Source organism: Balaenoptera acutorostrata, chromosome 7 (genome assembly GCF_949987535.1).
Source record: "Balaenoptera acutorostrata chromosome 7, mBalAcu1.1, whole genome shotgun sequence".
In the NCBI taxonomy this organism is placed as follows: domain Eukaryota; kingdom Metazoa; phylum Chordata; class Mammalia; order Artiodactyla; family Balaenopteridae; genus Balaenoptera; species Balaenoptera acutorostrata.
This window is the reverse complement of record NC_080070.1, coordinates 47,370,193-47,389,793: the sequence shown is the minus strand read 5'-3', so window position 1 is coordinate 47,389,793 and position 19,601 is coordinate 47,370,193. Positions and strand designations below refer to the sequence as shown.

Genomic DNA, 19,601 nt, shown 5'->3' with positions numbered 1-19,601 from the left:
ACTCCACATGGCAGTTGACATTTACACCAGCAGGCCTGGCACACACCGAGCTCCGTACTGAACCACCCCTTGAGACACCCTCTACTCATGGACACAGTCCTACAAACTCCTACTTATCTTTTAACCCCCAGCTCTAATGCCACCTCCTCCTGGAGGCTTCCCCAACACCCAAGGTATTAAGTAATCTCTTCTTTTTCCCTCTAAGCACCTCCTCTATGTCTTCCCATCTCTTGAAACATAGGTCTTCACACTCTATTGCCCTTGAACTACAGCCACACATCCATTTCATCTCACAGTCCAGTACACACACACACACACACACACACACACCGCTCACATGACTGAATCCAGTTTCACAAAGTGAAATTTATCTTGACCACAGCTATAATATTTTTCTATTACTTTCTAATGAATTATATTTATTCTATATACAAATACTAGTCACAACCCACTAAATTTACTTCACAACCCACTATCGTACAACATAGTTTGAAAAAGAAAAATCTCTTTTAGAGCATTTGCCGTAACTCACTATGAGTCTCATCTCTTTAGAATTGATCCTTCTTTTCTCTGTTACTGAACTTGAGCTCCCTGGGGACAGACAAGTAGGAAGAAACCATATTGGAGTCAACAGATCCCTCCTCAGGAGTGAGCCACTGAGTATACGTGGGCTGAATCAAAGTGACTCAGGTCTGTTGAAGCCTTGGAAAGCAGGGTCTGAGATGTGGAATGTAGTGGTGGGAGGGGGCTTCCCTCTGGGGGCCCAGCCATGCCTGGGAATGAGGCTCTGGCTATAGACACTGGGTACCAGGTGACTGGAAGAGAGATGTTCCCAGCACTTCGGGGGAGCTAGCTAATGAGGACACTGAGCCCTCAGGCACAGCCTTGGACAGGAGAAAGTAAGACAGGAAGAGTCCCCCTTGGGAACCACAGGAAGATGGGCACGGAGAGTCTGAGGGCAGATGGTCAGGCCAGAATTGTGGGGATGGATGTAGTGAGGTGGGTGCCTGTTACCACAGCAACACAGGTGCCTCCGCCGAAGATCGATGTCAATGGTGTGCAGTGTAGTCTGCCAGGGTCATTAGGGTCTGGATGATGCAGGCAAGGTCTTCTCTTCCAGAGCTCTGTGGTCTGGGAAGCCTGGACTCTATCCCTTGCAGCGTGCCAGGACTCTGCCCCGAGAGTGGCCCTGGCCTGTTGAAAGCCCTCATTACAATCTGCTCTGTCCCTTTCAGATGCTGACACTTTGACAAGAGCTTCTGATTTGGGCAGTCACCTGAGAGGTCCAGGAGCCTGGCTGGGAGAAGATGGAAGCCTAAATTCTAGCTGTAGTTTTGTCTCTGGCTGATTAAGTGACCTTGGCTAAGTCCCGTCCCTCTCGGCCTCATTTTCCCCACTCAGAAAAAGTAATGTAAACTGCTTCTCAGTGATGCTATTGGCATCTCAGGTGGGTCAAGTATTTGTTGTGTGGGACTTTTCAATCTGCTAACTGCCAGCAGTACCCTCAAGCCATTGTGACAACCGCAGACATCCATACAGCACTTTTAAGCGCTCCCGAGGTTGGCACTTCTATCTCTGATAGTCGAACTGGCAATATATGGGAGATGGGGACCATGAGGGACCATTTTTTGGTGGTGGTTATGAGGGGGAGAGTGCCAGAGACAGGTTGGGCATGGGGATGAGTGGCAATGTGGTGGAGGAGCAGCAATGTGGTCATTGGCTGTCGGGAAAGAAGATTACAAGAAGTGAGGGTGGGAGGGTGCTGACAGGTTGATGGGAAGGGCCAGAAGCAATATTTACTGAAGGGATGAGGTCATGTGCAGGAATGAAACTTTCAGCACCACGGACAGCAAAATGCTACCGCTGTCCACTTCCCACCATGAACGCAGGTGGGGGACCTTGGAGAGCGCCTAAGACTTGGCCCTCCCCGCGCTGCCCATTCAGCCCATAGCCCTGGACCCAGGCCAAGAAGGTCAAGATAATCCATGACCCTCTTCAATGCCCAGCTTCATTCCTAGTACCTCCAGGTGCTTCCATGATTGCTCCAGCCCCTGGAGGGTCAGCTGCTCACTTCTCTCAGCTCATGCTGGGTCAGTACTGTTCTCTCATTGATTTCTGTAAAGGGGTCATGCCTTCCCAGCTAGCTGAGGAGTAGGGGTGGCAAGGCCTAGGTCACCTCTGGCCCTTTCTTAAGGGCTACACAGAGCTGCGCACACAGGGGCTCAGGATGGACCGAGGTGGTGCTGTTGTCTAGGTTACCGGGGAACTCCAAATGAGAATGAGAGGCTCAGGATGGGCCAAGAGGATAGTTTGTCACCTTGGATGCCCAGGCTCTGCCAAGCTGCATGGCAAATGCAAAACTGTCCCACATGCAGGAGCATCTTGAGTCTCACACTCATGCCACGGGCAGGCTGAGCCCCGCTGCCACAACTGCTGACACTGTAAGTCCAACCCTTGTTGGGTAGGGGTGTCCATCTGAAACAGCAAACCTGTGGTCAGCACCCTCCAGATTCCAGGCAAGAAAGTAAATTGGGAACTGAGTCAGCAGGCATCTCCTTGGGAATTTAAGAGGGCGAGGCAACTTCTCCTTCATTTGGTCTAAAGAGGCCCAAAGAGGGAGACATGTCCAGGGTCACCAGCAATGAAGAGGCAGAAATAGATCTCTCTCCCCCAGGACACACTTTCTCATGGGAGATCCTGGAGTCAGTGTTTCTGGAAGGGAGAGGCTCTCCCTGCTACCCTGTGTTCCAGAAGATGTAGTCAGTTGTGCCACCTCTGCAGTGTCCTAGCCACTTAGTGCCTGGACCCACAGAGCAGAAAATGCCTAAAGGGCTAGATATGCCACCCTCAGTCCCCTTACTGCTTTCCCCTGCAGTTGGACTACTGCAGACCTAGCTATCTCCTTCCTGTCTGGCTTGGGACCTACACCTTAGGTCACTTTTCTTTTGTGGGAAAAATCTCTACTGCCTGGACTAGGCAGTGATACTGTGGGCATGACTAATTGCTTTTCACCTCCAGTTAAGAGACCATTTGGGGAAACACGGCACAGTCATGGTGCCAGTAGCACAGTCTCCCTGAGCTTCCCAAACAGTGTGCGTCTCCCTGAGTTAAGCTTGAACGTTTCCCGTCTTGATCTAATCACCGCACATTGGCGGGGGCAGCTGGTGATGCTCAGCCAAGCTCAGGACCAACCTGCCGGGTTGAGAGATTGGGAATCTGCTATCACCAACCCAGTCATCAGGCTGGGAAGGGTCTCCTCAGGGCCATCTGCTCGTGACATCTGGGATGAGAGAAGGGAACTTCTTTCCCATGTCTTCAGTATCGTGTGGACACTGCTCTCCAGACCCCCTTGTCCATTCTGCACCTCCCCAAACCCTCGGCTCTCTATTTCTGAAGGGTTTTTCACCCATGATGCCCCTCCGTCCTTGAGTAGGTGTGGCAGGGGTCAATGTCCACACTTACAGCAGACAGTGGGGAAACTGAGTCAGGGAGGCACAAAGCAGATTCATGGAGACCGCAGTGGGCCCACGAAAAAGGGAAGAGGTGTGAGTGGAATGCAGCTCACTGTGTGAGATCACTGGCCTCCCCAGGGAAGGGGCAAGTGGGAGGAGATGCCAACCCCTGCTCCAGCCCCTACTGCGCACGGCTCCCTCCTTCCAGCCCTGCCTAGCAACGCTCAACCAGCTCGTCGCCATGACGCCAGCCAGCGGAGGGAAGGAACCCGGCGGCAGAGGCTGCCGTGGGGTGCAGGATGCCAGGGGAAGGGGCCACGACAACCCACCCAGCTCACCGCCCACCATGTACAGAGAAACGGGGGCCCAAAGAGGAGAAAACCCTGCCCAAAGGTGAGACAAGCAGGATTAGAACTGGCTCCCAACCATCGTTTCTGGGAAGTGACGGGGGTGGGCGAGTGGGGCGGGCGGTGAAGACATCTCTGGCTGGCAGAGTCCTAAGTCCTCCTGTTAACACAGGGGTCTCTGGGGGCCAAGGGGCTGCTTCTCTCCAGAGGCCTTTGGGGATCAGACCCTCTTCGTGTAGACAGACCGCCCCCTCCCAAGACACCACCCAGAGACCACACAGTTTGGTGTCTCTCGGGGACAACAGAAGGCCACACGACCTCAGAAGGACAACCATCCTCGGTGGGAGTGGGACCCTCAAGGACCTGATCCCGGAGACACGACTGCTCCTCCTTCCAGACCCTAGGCCTCACTCTCCTCCCCTTGCTGACAATAGCCTAGCTGGGCAAGGGGAGCCCTAGTCAGCGCCGTCCCCTAGTCGTGACGGGGCCCCATGAGGTTAGGATGTTTTCTGTGTCCTTCACACAGATAAGGAAATTGAGACTTAGATGGGGTGGAGCTGCCCGGCACTCAGTGAGTGAATGGCGGCACAGCCAGGACTTAGGTGAGCTCTCCTGAAGCTGGGTCTGGGTTCTTCCTGCTATTCCTCGCCTCCAGCCCCACCCCTGCAGGAGCTGTGAAAGGAAATTCTGGCCAGACTCTGGGGCACCTGGTTTGAGGTGGGTGAACTGCATTTGCGGTCCTTTGGGGTGGTTCCTGAGAGTCACTGGGGGTGGCGATTTGCCCTGGGGGTTCCAGACCCTTCTGGGGTTGCCAGGGTGTTGGGGGGAGTGGGCAGGGAAGGATGCTGCAGCCTCTGACTCAACAGCAGGAGGGAGAGGAGGGGAAGGACAAAGTCAAAGTTCCCAGCCAATCCGGATTCAGATTTAGATGGTACATCCTGAACACCAAGCGGCATCCTTCCAGAGTACTCCAGTCCTGCATCATGACGCTATGCACAAGCAGCTGGGGCTCTAATGCTAGCAGAACCGAGGCCCACGCCCTGGCATTCAAGGCCTCCATGATCCGGCCCTATTCCCTCTCCACCTCTGTTCCCACTCTCCCTTCCACCTGACACATCACTCGCCCAATTTTTCAAGGCCCTGCTCCACAGCACTTCCTCCATGAAGTCTTCCCAACTTGCTTCTCCCTCTTTTTTGGAATCAACCTCCTCCCATGTACTCCTACAGCCTTGGCTGTGCTATTTCACTTAAGAGCAAATAGCAAAAAGTTCTCTTTAAGAATCTCTCTCTAACACAGGAGCCCCTGGAAGGCTGGGTCAGGTCTTATGCCTCATTGAAGAGCTTGTTGCTAGTGGAGAAAAAGCAACATACCCACAAACCCAATAAAAGGTGAACCTGGACAGGGAACGGGACATTAAGTGGAGGATTCCTGGGGAAGGGGCGAGGGAAAGCAGCGGGTGGCTGCATCTTTGGTCTTCCCTGAGATGAAGGGTCCTTAAGCAGAGGGACAGCTGAGATCCCACTGTTACACTTCTCAGCTGTCTGCGCCCCATGCACGCAGAGGTGGAAAAATGCTAGAGCGTGGGCTGAGAGCTCCTAGAGCCTGCTGAGGCTATTCAGGGCCCTGGCTTTCTGTGGGACCCTGGGCAAGTGTCTTTTCCTCTCTGGGCCAGTCATTTCCCAGCCTTAAGCAGCAGGGGTGGGGAGGGCTGAACTCAGCACAGAAGGCCTCACAGCTGGGAAGTTCTCAGGTGTCTGGATGGCCAGAGGGGCGTCCTTTCTGCTCTGTCTCTCTTTCCTCCTCCTTCCCTCAGGCAGACCCTCAGTGATGGTCATGCCTGTCCCACTTTCCCTCTCTCCCAGCAGGAGACAGTTCTTACACACAGGGTAACTGCTGACCCTTGGGCTTCAGGGGTCAGGGTGTGGTTGGGTCTCACTGGGGACTGGGAATGCAGACTTGAGTTCCTGGAGTCACAGCTTCTATTCCTCAACCCAGGGGGCCATCTACCTGGGACCCTCCCTGAGGCTACACCCCAGCACCAGGCCTGTCCTCAACACATGTAATGTCCCCACTGCTTCAAGACCTTCAAGAACCACTCCCACCCCCTCCAGGAAGCCTTCCAGGAATGCTCCAGTGCCCACCAAACCCATCTTTCCAATCCCTGATGGCTGATTTGTGTGAGCTTGGTCTTTAAGCAGCCTGGGGCTCTCTGAGGACAGGGCTCAGCCTTTCTCATCACCCTTGGCTCCTGAGCACAAGCAGGCAGACCCAGTGGGAAGACCCCTGTGGCTGGAGACCACCTAGTTTATGTGTTTCCATTTTAACACAACTAGGGCTTCAGAATGTCTCTAGACTGGGGTTCTGGGAAGTGGAGACCCCCAAGTCCTCCCCAAAGGGTTGGGTTAGGTGAGGCATCTCTTCCCCTGTCCTGGCAGATGCCTCAGTATTGATGGGCCTGCCATTCTCAGCAGGACATGGTCCTGTGAGCCTGAGGTCAAGGAGCCGAGGCTGAGCCGGGCTGGGCTTGGTGATTCCGCAGGAGGAAAATGACCCTGTCCACGAGGCTGCGGGACCCTCTTTGCAGCCACGAGGACCACAGGGACAGGCAAGAGGAGGTGCCTGAGTAGGGCAGATAGAATGAGGGATGGGAGGAGGGAGAGATAGAGGATTTGGGGAGAAGGGAGGGAGGGAGGGGGATGGAGAGAGGGGTAGGGGGAGGGAGAGAGAGAGAGAAAGGAAGGGAGCTGGAGAGGGAAGATGGAGGGACGGAGGGAGGGAAAGAGAATCACATATATAGAAAACAAGATAGAGAGACTGAGAAATACACAGAGACATACACACAGAAAGAGACAGCGAGAAAATGCACCCAGAGACAGAGATAGAACCACACCTAGAAATACAAACAGAGATAGAGCCATGGAGACAAACAGAGCAACACAGAGAGAGACACGCACATAGAGATGGGCACAGGAGTGGAATACAGGTGAGAGGTGGGAGGAAAATGGAATACAGTGCCCACCTCCGGCCAGACCACTGCTGGGCTAATCCACTTCCCTTCTCCCTACAGACAGGGAGACTGAGGCCCAGGAAGGGGGTGGGACTTGCCCCAGGTTCTACTGTGTATGGATATTATTATAGTTTTGGGTGGCCCAGAATTTGAACCTGATTCCCATATGGGCTCAGGGAAACCTGGGAGAGGCAGAGAACACCTCCTGCCATAGGGCTGAAATGCCAGGCCCTCACCTTCTAGGCTCCCTTGTAGCCAGAGCTGGAGTGTGGGACCCAAAGCTCCACACTCCCCCCACCTCAACAGATGCACTGGCCCCGAGGAAATCAGTGAGCTGGGGGCCCACAAAATGGAGATGGGCAGAAGGTTTCCTGGGGACCACTGCAGGAAGCTTAAGAACCCAAGGCAGTGATGACAGGAGGGCCATGGCCCATCTGGTGGCCAGGGCTCGTGGCGTTGTCAGGGCCCACTCAGGGAGAGTAGGAGTTCCCTCACTGGGCCAGCTCTGCCCTGAGTTCTTGGCTGGGGACCCCATTTCTGGTTCTGGTTCTCCGTTCCATCCAGTAATTCTATAAGCTCCCCAATAGCCTTTCAACAAATTCCTTCTCTGTTTAACCCATCAGATTTGCTTTCTCAGAGGCAGCAGAGCCTTAGTTAGAATCCTTGTTGTTATAAGCTGTGTGACTTTGGGAAAGTCACTTAACTTCCCTGTGCCTCAGTTTCCCCATGTGTAATATGAGGATAATACTATGTCTCTGTCATTGGGTGTGTGTAAAGATTAATGAGTTAAGACAGGTCAAATGACAGTACAGACACACAGAACCTGCGCCAGGTGGGGGAAAACACTGTAGGGGACTCGGACACGTGGACACTTAACTGGGTTCTGCCATGGACGAGCATGTGTGGCCTTGAACAAGTCTCTTCCCTTCCCTTGGCCATTGCTGCATCTGGAAACAGTCTCTGGATAAGAATAACAAGGCTCTGACCAAGTCTCCCACACTTGCTACCTGTAGCTGTTAGCTAACCACACAAGAACTCCTGAATACCTTGTCTCCAGACCAAGGCACTAGCCTGGGCTTCCTCATCCAGCCAATTGCGTTCTCCACATCTTCACTCAGATGTCCCTCCAGCTCCTCAGAGTCCACATATCCTCTACTGTGCTCAGCATTTTCCTAGTGTGGTCCCTGAATCCTCCCGCTTCCCTGTCTCATCCCAGTCTTGTCAGTTACAAATACATCCATGCCCTCTTCTGCTCTCGCAGCCTCCACTTGACCTGGGTCAGTCACAGTAGCCTCCTAACCCCTCCTTTTGCCACCAGAGACTCTTTGCCCCAAAGCTGAGCTCCTCTGCTCACAAGCTCCCCTAGGCTCCCTCCTGCACCAAAGGTGAAGTCCTCTGCAATACCGTGCGTCATCTGACCAGCATCCATCCATCTGGTTTCATCTGCTTCTTTCTCCTACTACCTGTGCTCCATATGACACTGGCCAGTCCCGAGGCACAAAGCACGGTCCTCATCTCTTCCCCTAGACTTACTATACTTTCACCTACTAAAATCCCACCTGTCCCTAGAAGTCCAGCTCAGAGGCTAAACCCTCCCTGATCCTCCAGGGTAAAGGCATGAGTCTTTTCCTGTCCCTCTAAGCTCTTCTCGCAAACTGTCTCTCATGGATGTGGTGCTGCCCGGTGGTTAAGAGTGATGGCTGAAGGAGCTGATTATAACCTTGAAAAAAGTGACTTCATGTCTCTGAGCCTCAGTTTTCTCATCTGCAATATGGGCATAAAAGCAGTACATATCTCAGGGGGCCTTAGGGAGGTGGGGATGATGGGATTATGTATGCAAAGCTCTCAGCGGTAGCTGGCACCTGGACCATGATCCACACTTGGTAGCTTTGTGGCCTATTCTCTGTGCTCAGCTGAGTGGACTAAAGTACACGAGGACTGTTGCCTAAGCTTCTGTCCCATGCGGGCAATGCCCGCCCTCTAAAACATGAGGCTTCAGCGGGGGTCTGGCTGTAGCATAACAAAATTAGGCAGGAAGAGGAGCCGGGACCCTTCCTCCTCTTCCGCCAGGCTTCTCATAGGAGCTTTTTCCCTCCCCGTGTCCTTCTTTCTCCAGGAAAGATCCCACTGAAAAGGCAAACAGAGCAGGAGGAAGCGGTGGCTAGGAGGCAGGGGAGGAGAGAAATCAATCACCCCATTGCCATTGCCATTAGCTACCTCGGCTCTTCCCACCTCAGCCGCCACACTAGTTAATGGCAATGCTGCTTCTGTCCCACATGCTTCTCCCGTTCGCCAGCAGTCAGAGTGCGGGCAGCACTTTGGTCCAAATGAAGAAAACTGTTCATTAGTACCACGGGCTAATTGGCACTACGTTTGCCAACCTCCGTGGCACCCTGACCTTTTTTCAGCTTCTCATTTGACGTGATGTGAGTGGTCTGGTACGTGCTGCGGCACCTCCTTTGGGAAGTCTTCTCGCCTCCCCTCCCCTCTTCCTCCTCATCCCATAGCCCCCTTGCACTCCCCAGTCAGGGCGTTTATCACTCTGTATCCCTTTTGTCTGTTGCAATTGTGAGTGGGGGCCTCAATGCCAGTGCAGTGGCTGGCACATAGTAGCTGTTTAATAAACTGTTTGAACATTATGCTCAGCTTGGCCATGGAGAAGAGATCCAGGCCCTGTCCTCGGGGACTCCAGGATGGTTGGGGAGAGAGGGGACAGCTCAGGCTGTAGGAACCAGAGCAGAGCTGCCTCAGGTCCACAGGCTGTGGGGTGGAGGGGCCGTATCACCTCACTTAGCACTTGGTCTCCGGGCTCAGACTGAGTCAGGGCCCCTGATCTCCACTGCCCCACCCCACACGGCTCACAAGATCCTAAAAATACAGTTTTATAATCTCAGGACTGGGAAGGAGCGTGGAAGCCATTCCTTCTGCTTGCACATCTCCTGGGTCAGGGACCTCACCTCCTCCCAGGGAGGTGTGTTTTAATCATGGATAGGAAGTGTGGTCAGATGACGCAGAACTCTTCCTCAGCAGCCCCACTACCTCTCTCACTCCCTTCCATTAGGAGCACCACTGCCATTGGACTCCAAGCACAGCTGTTCTCTGGGACACGAGAGCCCTCCGCTGGTGCAGACAGGGGAATGCCGCTCAGCCTCAGATGCAGATGCTACCGTCTAGCCCTCTAACCATCTCTCGGGGTGAAGGCCTGAGTTTGGACAGGCATGTGTGTGTGTGTGTGCGCACGAGTGAGGTGACAGGGGAGCTGTGCCACTATTCAGACACACATTCAGAGACAGGTTGCTATGATGTTTCCAGGATGAGGGGCTTCAGACAAACAGATGCCCTCCACTCTTGCCCAGCGTCTCAGAAGGCTCTTTGCTGGTGGGGCGGGGCTGGAGATGCAAGTGGCTGTTCAGGGTGGGTTAGTGATGCTGCATTCCACAGTCTCACAACACACTCCCACTTGGCTCCCATCAGACCTTCCACAGGGCATAGACTCAGGCACCCCCTCCCCTCCCAGAGCCCATCCGGAACAACCCCACCTGGATGCTGTGTGACTCCTGTAGCCTCTGCTGCCTTCCTCCCCAGAGTGTCAAGCCAGCCGGTGATTGGCCAGGAGGAAGGAGAGCACAGGCTGTTCTCCCAGGGAGTGGGGGTGGGCGGTCCTGATTCAGACACCATGCGTTACCTGGGTAGCAGGAGTAGTGCTGACCACCGCCCCGGACTCACAGCCCAGAGGGCCGGTCCGGGGACATTTGGGTAGAGAAGAGGCTACACCCCACACTCCGGCCCAGAAACGGCTACGCTTTGCATGTCCCCCAACACAAGCCTCACCCCATTTTTCCTGCCTCCTGCTCTCCTCCTCTCCCACAGTAGAGTCTGATCGTGGCACTCACCCTGGGGGTTGGGAACTTAGCCTATGCGCCCCACCCCTTCCCACCTCCCTGGGGAGATGGGGGGCGGAAATTGGCTAAACAAAGAGACGCCCTAATGGAGAAACTTCAGGCACCAAGAGTATATAATGTGGGAGAGAGGTTTGTCCTCAAAAGGAAGGAAGTACTTCCTTCTCTCCTTTCTGGGCTCTCAGCGCATTGGAGCACGGGAATCGTGGGCAAATCACCGCCTTACTGAGGTCTGAAGCTAACAGTGAGGTAGGGGCAGAGGGAGCGCCCACAGTATTATGTCTTTAACGCCGGCCGTAGGACGGTGCCACCGCCCTTAGGTCTTCGACGCTGGGTCCGGAGCCCTCGCTACCCCCTAAACCGCCCTCCTGGGAGGCGGGTGCTGAACCCGCGGCGGAGGGTCCGGGGGACACTCACGGGTCGTGTTGTACTTGACGCCGTTGAAGTACTCGGGGCACTGCCTCTCCACCAGAGCTCCGGCCGCGCTCCGGGGCCAGCACGTCCCGATCTGGTCCAAGGTCGTGTTGCAGTAGGAGTAGGGACCTGGCGACGGGAGACAGCAGAGCGGGGCTCAGAGGGGTTGCTGGGGGCGCGGAGCGCCGCAGGACGTAGGGCGCGAGGCGCTCGGAGCGCGGGGCCCTGGGGGCACCCAGCGCGCCAGGGAAGGAGCTCGCGCCGACCCGGTCCGCTCGCCTCCCGCCTACCCTCGGGGTCCAGGGGCAGCCCCCAGCCGTCCAAGAGCAGCTCTTCTGCCAGCTCCAGGCTGCAGTTGGCCTCCAGCAGGCTATGGAGCAATGCCGCGTCCATCGCGCCCCGGAGCCGCGCGCCGAGAGGGAGTGTGAGTGCGCGTCCGGCGTGGCTGCCAGGGGTTGGGTTCGAGAGTGAGCGGCCGAGAGAGCGCAGGGTCCTGGCCCTGCTCGCCCAGCCCGACCTTCCGGACAGCCTCCGGACGCTGCGCCGGATCGCCCGGAGCTGCCAAGTCGGGACCTTGGCGGAGAGGAGCTGCAGAGCGCACGGAGCTGCCGGTCCACCCGCTAGGTCGCGGCCAATGGCGGCACCAGGGGGCGGGGCCAGGCGGCTCCTCTCGCCCTGGCCCAGGCTCCCGCCGCCGGCCCACCAGCCCTGCCCTGGGTCCGCCTTCTCAGGCGCGGGCAAGGTCCGGGGGAGGGTGGCGGGAATGGAGAGTGTGGGCCTGGTGGGCGGAATGACCCGTCCGAGGATCGAGGCCCAGGGGTTGCATGGCGCAGCAAAGCGTGCCCGCCCGCCCGAGGAGCCAGAATTGGGTGGCTCGCCGCCTGACTTTCTCCTCCTTGAGGGAGGACACTGGAGGGGGCGACAGGGGGAGTGGCGAGTCCACGTGCAGATGTGCGCTCTAGAAAAGTCCCCTTGGCCTCTGGGAAGGAAGTGGATTGGAGGGGCTTCGAGGGAAGCAAGGGAGCCACTGAAGAGTCTAGTGAGATCAAATGGCCTGAATGGGTGCAGACCCGGACCAAGCCGTGGGGGCCGGGATGGAGAGGGACTTCGGGGAGTGCCAGCCCTGGTGAGGAGGAACTGGAGAGAGGAGTGGGTGGGTGGCTTCCAACAGGAGCCAGGAGGCAGGGGTAATGCTAGGTCTGCCGCTTGGGTGACTGGGGGCGGGGGTGGTGTTGCCATTTAATGACATGGAGAAGTCCAGGGGAGAATCTGGCTGAAATTATCTGGAGGATTTCAAACACCCGGGTCTTACTGCCCTGGGTTTCAGAGGGAATAAAGTGAGAAGTGAGACCCTCTCTTCCTCTTGGCTTGGGCAGGGCTGCCTGAAACTGGTTCCACACCTCTGTGTGTGTGTGTGTGTGTGTGTGTGTGTGTGTGCAGGAGAGATCAGACCCCATAGCAAGTGTGGAGGAGCTAAAAACCTTTATTTGGAATTTGCCTAGGCCCCTCAGGACTGCCTGCTCCACAATTCCCTGTGGTTCCACTCTGAGTGCCTAGGGCAGGCCCACTGCTCATGCCTGCTGAGTGGGGGGATCTGGGCTCAAGAGACAGGGCCTGGGGTGTTGTTCACCCCAACTCAGTCTCTACTCCCTCTGTCTCCGTCTCTACTCTCTATGCATTTTACCCCAATTCTCACCCTCTCTTCTGGGGCAGTTTCTCCATCAGTGACATGTTCTTAGAGGCCCCTCCCAGCCCTGACAATCTCTGGTTCTGAGTTATGAGATGCAAAGGCAGACGTACAAAGGAAGATGTACATGTGTGTGAACGTGTGTGTGAGTGTATGTGTTTCTGTCTTCAGAGGGCAGGGAGAGCTGGGACCCAGTCCCAGCTGGGCTGGAAGCCCCAGGGGAGCTAGACCTATCCCTTCTTGCCATCCTCCACTGGGAACAAAGCTGCCAGAGAAGGCTGAGACCACCCTGAGCCAGCATTATACCCTGAGCAGGGAGAGGAGAAGAGGCAGGCTGGGCTGCCTTTGTGTGCTCCAATCTCACCAGCCTCCATATTAATGCTGCTGTCACTGCCCAGGCAGAGTCGGAGAGCACTGAGACCAGGGCTGAGCACAGGAATCTCTCCAGGGCCAGCTGATTGGCAGGTACAAGGTGCAGACCAGCCAGCCAGGCTTTTGAATGGACAGAGCCCTTGGCTCAGCTCGGGCAGCTGCAGAGGCAGAGGTCCCTTAGTGTCCCTAATAACCAGTGCCAGGAGCAGGTGAGGATCAGTTGAGTCCCAACTCCAACCCTAGGCAGAGTCCTGTTGCCAGTCCCAGGCTGAGATTCGGCCATGGTCCCAGATTGAGCCCTGCCTCACAGGGTCCCACATAGGCTACAGTGTGGCCGGCAGGATCAGCCCATTTCTTCATTGGGAATTAGTCTCATTCATGCACAAAGGAGGGCTCTCCACACACTGATCCCAGCACAGGGGGAAAAGGAGAGATCAAGCTAAGTTGTTAACCTGTTCATCACCAGAGCCACAGCACAGGAAAAGCAGCTATCTCATGGGGTGGTGAGTGCCCCGTGACCATAGACCAAGGACTTATCGTCTCACACGAAGAATAGAAGGTTGGCCTGGGTGACCTGGACTGCTCTTAACTGGGACAGCACATGGGATATAGGTTCCTCTGGGAAGGGACCATTTCAGGGGCAGAGGCAAAGTTCATTCTGCGTCTTGACGGGACAGTCAGGGCCTGAGCACAGGCCCACAGACCTGGGGTTCCCTGGTTTCCAGGATGCAGGGCCATTTCGTCATGGAGTTTATTATCATAGGTATGACTGTCTGTTATTCTAGATGTGACAGAGAGGAAAATGAAAAAAGCAGCGGCTTTGGAACAAATTGATTTTACAGCTCAGTTTAGTGTCTGCAAATAGGTAAACGAGGAAGATATTGTAAAGAGCGAAAACTTCCCTCACTTAAATTAAATTCAACTACAATTAATAAAGTCTGGGACTTTTTGCTAGCCAAGGAAGCAGAGGTGGGTGGGAGGTCCCTGGGATGGAGGTGAGCTCCCAGGCCAGGCATTGGGGCAGCGGTATTTGGGACAGTCTGTGTGCCCCCAGGCTGGTGGGACAGGTTGCAAATAAGTTCAGGGAAGTGTGACAGGTGCTGGGGAAGATACATGGGTGTCATGAGCAGAGCGGGGGTGGGTCAGGTGCCTCTGGCCCACCTCTGATGTCAGCTGCAGTGGCAGTGGATGGTCCTCCAGCACACAGCTAACACCGGATAGGCGTGCACAGCACAATGGAAAGACACACAGTGTCTCGCACAGTCGCGTGTCTGCACAGCACACACACGTTCTCTCACTCATCCCACCACCCATCAAACGTCAGCTGGAAAACAGGATTTGAGGGGACAGAGTCTGCCTTTGCATGTCTGATGGGGCTGTGCTCTGTCAGGCTGAAGAGACAGGGAGTATGCAGGGCTGGGACAGGTTGTGGGGTTCACTGCAGTTACAGTGGGACTGCTGAGGACTCGGAGGCTTGGGAGAGGCCGGAAGGTGCCCCTCTCTTGCCCTGCAGCACTGGTGACAGTGCCCCCGGCCAGGCCAGATACTCCTTCCCCATCCTACCCCACTCCACGTTGGCACAGGGGAGATGGCCTGGTGTCTTCAGGTTGAGCCTTGGGATCAGGCTTCAGGCCCCTGGCAACCGTCCAACGCCACACTGTCATTTACAGATGGCCAAAGGGAGGCCCAGAGGAGGAAAAGGAACTTCCTCTCCAACAGCTCCCAGGCCTTCCTCATCTCCACAGCAGACTGGGCTCCTTGTCTCCTTCACTGGGGGAGGAAGTGATTTCTCTAAGACCGTGTGACTTCTTCTCACAAGAGTGGCTCCCCATTGCCCTCGGGACAGAGCCCAGCTCTTTAGCACTGCAAACAACATTCTTCATGATTGTCTATTCCCCATCCTCTCGCTCCTGCTCAACTTGAGATGCACTTTGGAACAACTCGCCATTCCCTGGGAACATTCTCTACCTCTGTACCTTCGCATGTGCCGTTCCCTCTGCCGGGAATGCCCTTACCGCTGTGCTCCAGTTAGCCTAGCCGACTCCCATTCACCCTTCTAATGTTCAGCTTAGCTCTCACCTCCTTTGTCTTGTCTGGGGTGGGTGGCCCTTCTCCATGCCTCCGTCTGCTGGGTGCTGGTTGACGTCACATCAAGGTTGTTGGTTTTTCTACTGTGACTCCCAGAGGGCAGGGCTGGTCATGTTCACTAAGCAGTCCCCAGCACCCATCAGAATGCTCCAGGCCTGTGCTCAGTGAGTCACCACTGAAAGAACAAATGCCCTGGCAGCAGCCCTGTCTCCCAGACCAAGGTTCTCTTCCCATTTGACCAGCCCTGGGTGGGTGGGTGGGTGAGTGGGTGTGTGGGGGTGTGTGGGGGTGTGTGTGTGTGTGTGTGTGTGTGTGTGTGTGTATTGCATTAGGGAGTTATTTCAAGGAATCCTTGATTCCATCTGGATCCTTATATTGCGTATGGACTGAAAAAATAATATGCCTTACAACTTACAGTATATGCTCTATTAGATTCCTCTGTGATGAATAAAACAGAAATAATCCACTTAAAGCCTGCCTTAAGTCTCTTGTGATTATGCATGTTTTTCCTTTATTTGGACCTCAGGGGCATGCATTTTAATTGATCAGAGTCTTTGATTCATGACCTCTTGTCATCATTAGCCCATATACGGCCCAACTTTATTTTATTTTAGTCTTTTCTTTTATGGAAGTTTGTATGTAGTAGCACACATAAGGAATCTATTGCCCAATCCAAAACTAGATCATTACCAATCACTTACAAATTTATCTATATACTCCTCCCTCAGAGGGAACATTCTTTTGAATGTTGTGTTTATCATTCCTTTGCTCTTAGTTTTTTCAGTTTTATCGCATGAATGTACGTCTAAACAATAGGTTGTTTGTTTCTACTTGTTTCTGAACTTTGTTAGTCAATATGCATTTTCTCAATCAGTGGACACCTAAAAGGAGATCCCTACCATGTGGGGACCTGAGAAACTATCCCTGAAGTCCGAGGGCATCCTAACAGCCTGCATGTCCCACCGCAGGGGCATGGTTAATGAAGGATGATGCGTTCCCACCGTGGCTGCTAGGCAGCACCACAGCAACGTGGTGGATGAATAATTAATGACACAGGGAAATGTTCACTCCGAACTACAAGAGGAAAAAGCAGGTTACAAAACTGTGGACACAGGATCATTCCAGTTTTGTGGAGAAAAGAAAAACAGAAAAAACATGAGGCTCTATGGTTTGATAAACTTCTGGCGGACGTAAACATTATAAAAAATTCCTGGGTTGTGGGATAATGAGTACTTATCGTCTTCTTCGGTTTTTAAAAATATTTTTTTCCAAATTAAATATATGTAATATGTATTCCATTTATAAACAGATGGATGATATTACAAGTCAAGCAGGGCAGAGCTCGTGTTTGGAGAGGCTGGGACTCTCCACTAGGCTCAGAGGTGGGGAGGATGCTTATCACCTGCCAGGGGTCACGGGGAAGGCGAGGGTCCATGCCATGCACTGGGCAAAGAGGGAGGGCAGGGAGAAGGTGGTGGATTTGCTGATGAACAAGTGTTGCCTCTGAGAGCAAAGAGTTCTGGCGAGGGGAGGGTGGGAGCTCTCCTGAAATGGGGGGCCTCCATTTTTTGCCCGATGGCTGCTTGACACGCTGGTGTAGCCATGGTCTCTCTTTCAACCTTCACAGTAAGCCTCTGAGGTCGACTTTGACCAATTGTTAACAGATGAGGAAACTGAGGCTCAGATGTTATAGGCTGAATAGTGTCCCCCAAATCCATATGTTGACGCCCCAATCCTTAATACATCAGAATTTGACTGTATTTGGAGATAGGTTCTTTAAAGAGGTCATTGCTTTAAAATGAGGTCATTAGGGTGGGCCCTAATCCAATGCGACGAGGGTCCTTGTAAAAAAAGGAGATTAGGACACAGACGCACGCAGGGGGAAGACCACGTGAAGACAAAGGGAGAAGACGGCCATCTACCAGCCAAGGAGAGAAGCCTCAGAAGGAACCAACTCTACTGACACCTTGGTCTTGTACTTTTAAGGTCCAGAATCATGAGAAAATAAATTTCTGTTGTTTAAGCTACCCAGTCTGTGGTATTTTACAGCAGCCCAAGCAAATTAATACAGATGGGTTGGCTGACTCGTCCAGGGTCACAAAGTTGTTAGGTGGAAGAGCTAGGGTCCAGACTTGGGTCTGTCTAACCCTAACACCTGAACTCTCGACCACTCCACTGTTAAGGAGGGCAGAAAACAAGGTTTTCCTCTTTATGCATGACTTGGGCTGCGTTTGGTGCTGGGTCCCAGTTCTGGCCAGCACCCTAGTCTCCTTGTGTTCCGGCAGTAGCTCCAGATCCCAAGGGCACCCAGAGCCCTCCTCCTTCCTTGCTGCTTCTGTGGATGCAGCCCTGAGAAGGCCAGGACACTGGGCGGGGACTTGGGGACATCTTTCCAGAGCCCGTTAAGGCCCGGGGCTCTTCTGAGTTAGCTCTGCAGTGGCTAACCCTGACTCTGAATCAGCCGCCAGGAAACTCTAAGGGGTCAGAACTCAGGGTCCCAGCTGCTACTTCACAGGTTCTTACCAGGAGGTAACATCTGTAGCCACGGCAAAGGGAGAATGTGTTTTACACCTTCTTGCTGGAGTTTGAGAGCAGCAAGGTACCCCCTCCTCAGGCACCTGAATGCCAGGCCAGCCAGCTTCCTTGGGTGTAGACGCAGGGAGCCGGGAGCTGGAGAAGGACTCCCGGCCAAGTTCTTCATCATCGGTGAAGGACCTGAGCCCCAGTGGGGAAGGGGCTGCCCAAGGACAGACACAAGGCCCGGGCCTGGAAGCCAGTCACCCTTCACCACCTGCTGAGCTGGGGCTGGCCTGGGAGAGCCTGCTTCTCCCCCAGGCCCTGGGCCCGCCCTCAGCTTCCGGGCTCTACCGCCGGTGGTGGCAGGGGGCTGGCATACCTGAGAGGTTGGTGAGGGTCGTGATTGCGTGGCAGTACTGTTCCAGTAGCATCCACACGGGCTGGTCTCTGGGTGCCTGGCTGGGCCCGGCCGCCTAGAGGACGGGAGAAATGAGGGTCAGGCCCTGGCTAGACAGTGACAGCACATGTCTGCCTGTCCCCCACCCCACCCCGCCTCGTCCTGTCACTCATCCCTTACCCTCTATTGTACAGAGGAGAAAACAGAGGAGGGAGATGCCCAAGGCCACACAGCAGAACAGCAGCCTGGCCAGACCTGGAACCCTGAAAAGGCCTTAGAAGTGGTCTAGTGCATCTTGGCTCCCAAGGGAAGACTAATGCTCTGTCCATCCCTTGGCCCCCAAAGGTGTCTTCTTCCGGATGGGATGTGCCCTGTGTCCTTCTGTCACCAAAGCTGGGGTGGGGGTGTCCGCCAGCCCTTCGTTTCCCCAGCAAACATTTGTACTGTGCCTACTGTGTGTCAGGCCCTGGCTGGGGGACACGGTGTCCTCAGGGTAGTCCCAGGCCAGGTAGGGAGCCCCTAGACTTGGAAGGTGCAGAAAAGAGGGGAGAAGAGTGGATGATTTGACTTTGTTTCCCTGTCACACACGTAAACAGGCAGTTACAAATGTTAACACATGGGACTCCTAACTTGGACTTGGGAAGACAGGGGAGGCTTCCTGGAAGAGGTGGCACTTTGGGGGCAACCAGACGGATGAGTAGGGGAAAAGGAAGGAACCACTGTGCCAATGTGAGCACTTGCCAGGGAACAAACGTGATTGTTGCAACAACGGCAATTCCATCCAAAAGACAGAAACCATCTAGGATCCCATCTCCTGAAAAAATCATGAGGGAGTGCTGGATGTAGAGGGACAAAGTAGATGTGGTTATCTCTGCCCTTCAGGGGACCATCTTCTGGAGGGAAAGATGGATGGGTAATCAACTTGTTACAGTGTCTACAATTTGCTGAGAAGGAATAAGGTAGCATCACAGAGGAGGTCATGCTGATGTGGGCTTTGAAGGTTGAGTAGGAGTTTGCCCAGCTGATAAAGGTGGGGCCAGGAAAGGCATCCTAGATAGAGAGCAAAACACGTGCAAAGGCAGAGAGGCTGGAAAGTGCATGGTGTGAAACTGAACAAAAGCAATGCCGTCTAAAATTCTAACCCTTGTCTCCCATTCTTTCCAAGACCACCACTTCTCTTACCTTGTGGCCAGTGCGTGCGCGCACTTGTGCATGTGTATGCAAGGTGACTTTTGCACGTCCCCCCAACACTGATATTCCTGATCCTGGGATTCTGGAAGGCACTGCCCCACTAGTGGGCAGCCCCTCCCCTTTCTCCTGCCTGTCAGATATTTCCATCCTGGCAGCTGGGTCAATGTTTGCCCCAGGATGTCCCCAGGACCAGAGCCCAACAGCCCTCAAACATCACGTTCCCCACGTC

The 19,601-nt window shown here is 54.4% G+C and overlaps 1 protein-coding gene across 4 annotated transcripts in view; it reads right to left on the bottom strand.

Annotated features, from left to right (window-relative positions):
* CRHR2 (corticotropin releasing hormone receptor 2) overlaps positions 1 to 19,601 on the bottom strand; it is a 45,018-nt gene that overhangs the window by 17,457 nt on the left and 7,960 nt on the right. For 3 of the 4 annotated variants that reach the window (XM_007175252.3, XM_007175253.3, XM_057550508.1), the window contains exons 1-2: positions 11,411 to 11,651; positions 11,124 to 11,249 (exon numbers count right to left, since the gene is read on the bottom strand). In XM_007175252.3, coding sequence (XP_007175314.1) covers positions 11,124 to 11,249; positions 11,411 to 11,513 — 229 coding nt within the window. In that variant the 5' untranslated portion in view covers positions 11,514 to 11,651. Of the gene's footprint in view, positions 1 to 11,123; positions 11,250 to 11,410; positions 11,652 to 18,163; positions 18,258 to 19,601 lie in introns of those variants that run through there. The other variant, XM_007175250.2, reaches the window with a different exon arrangement.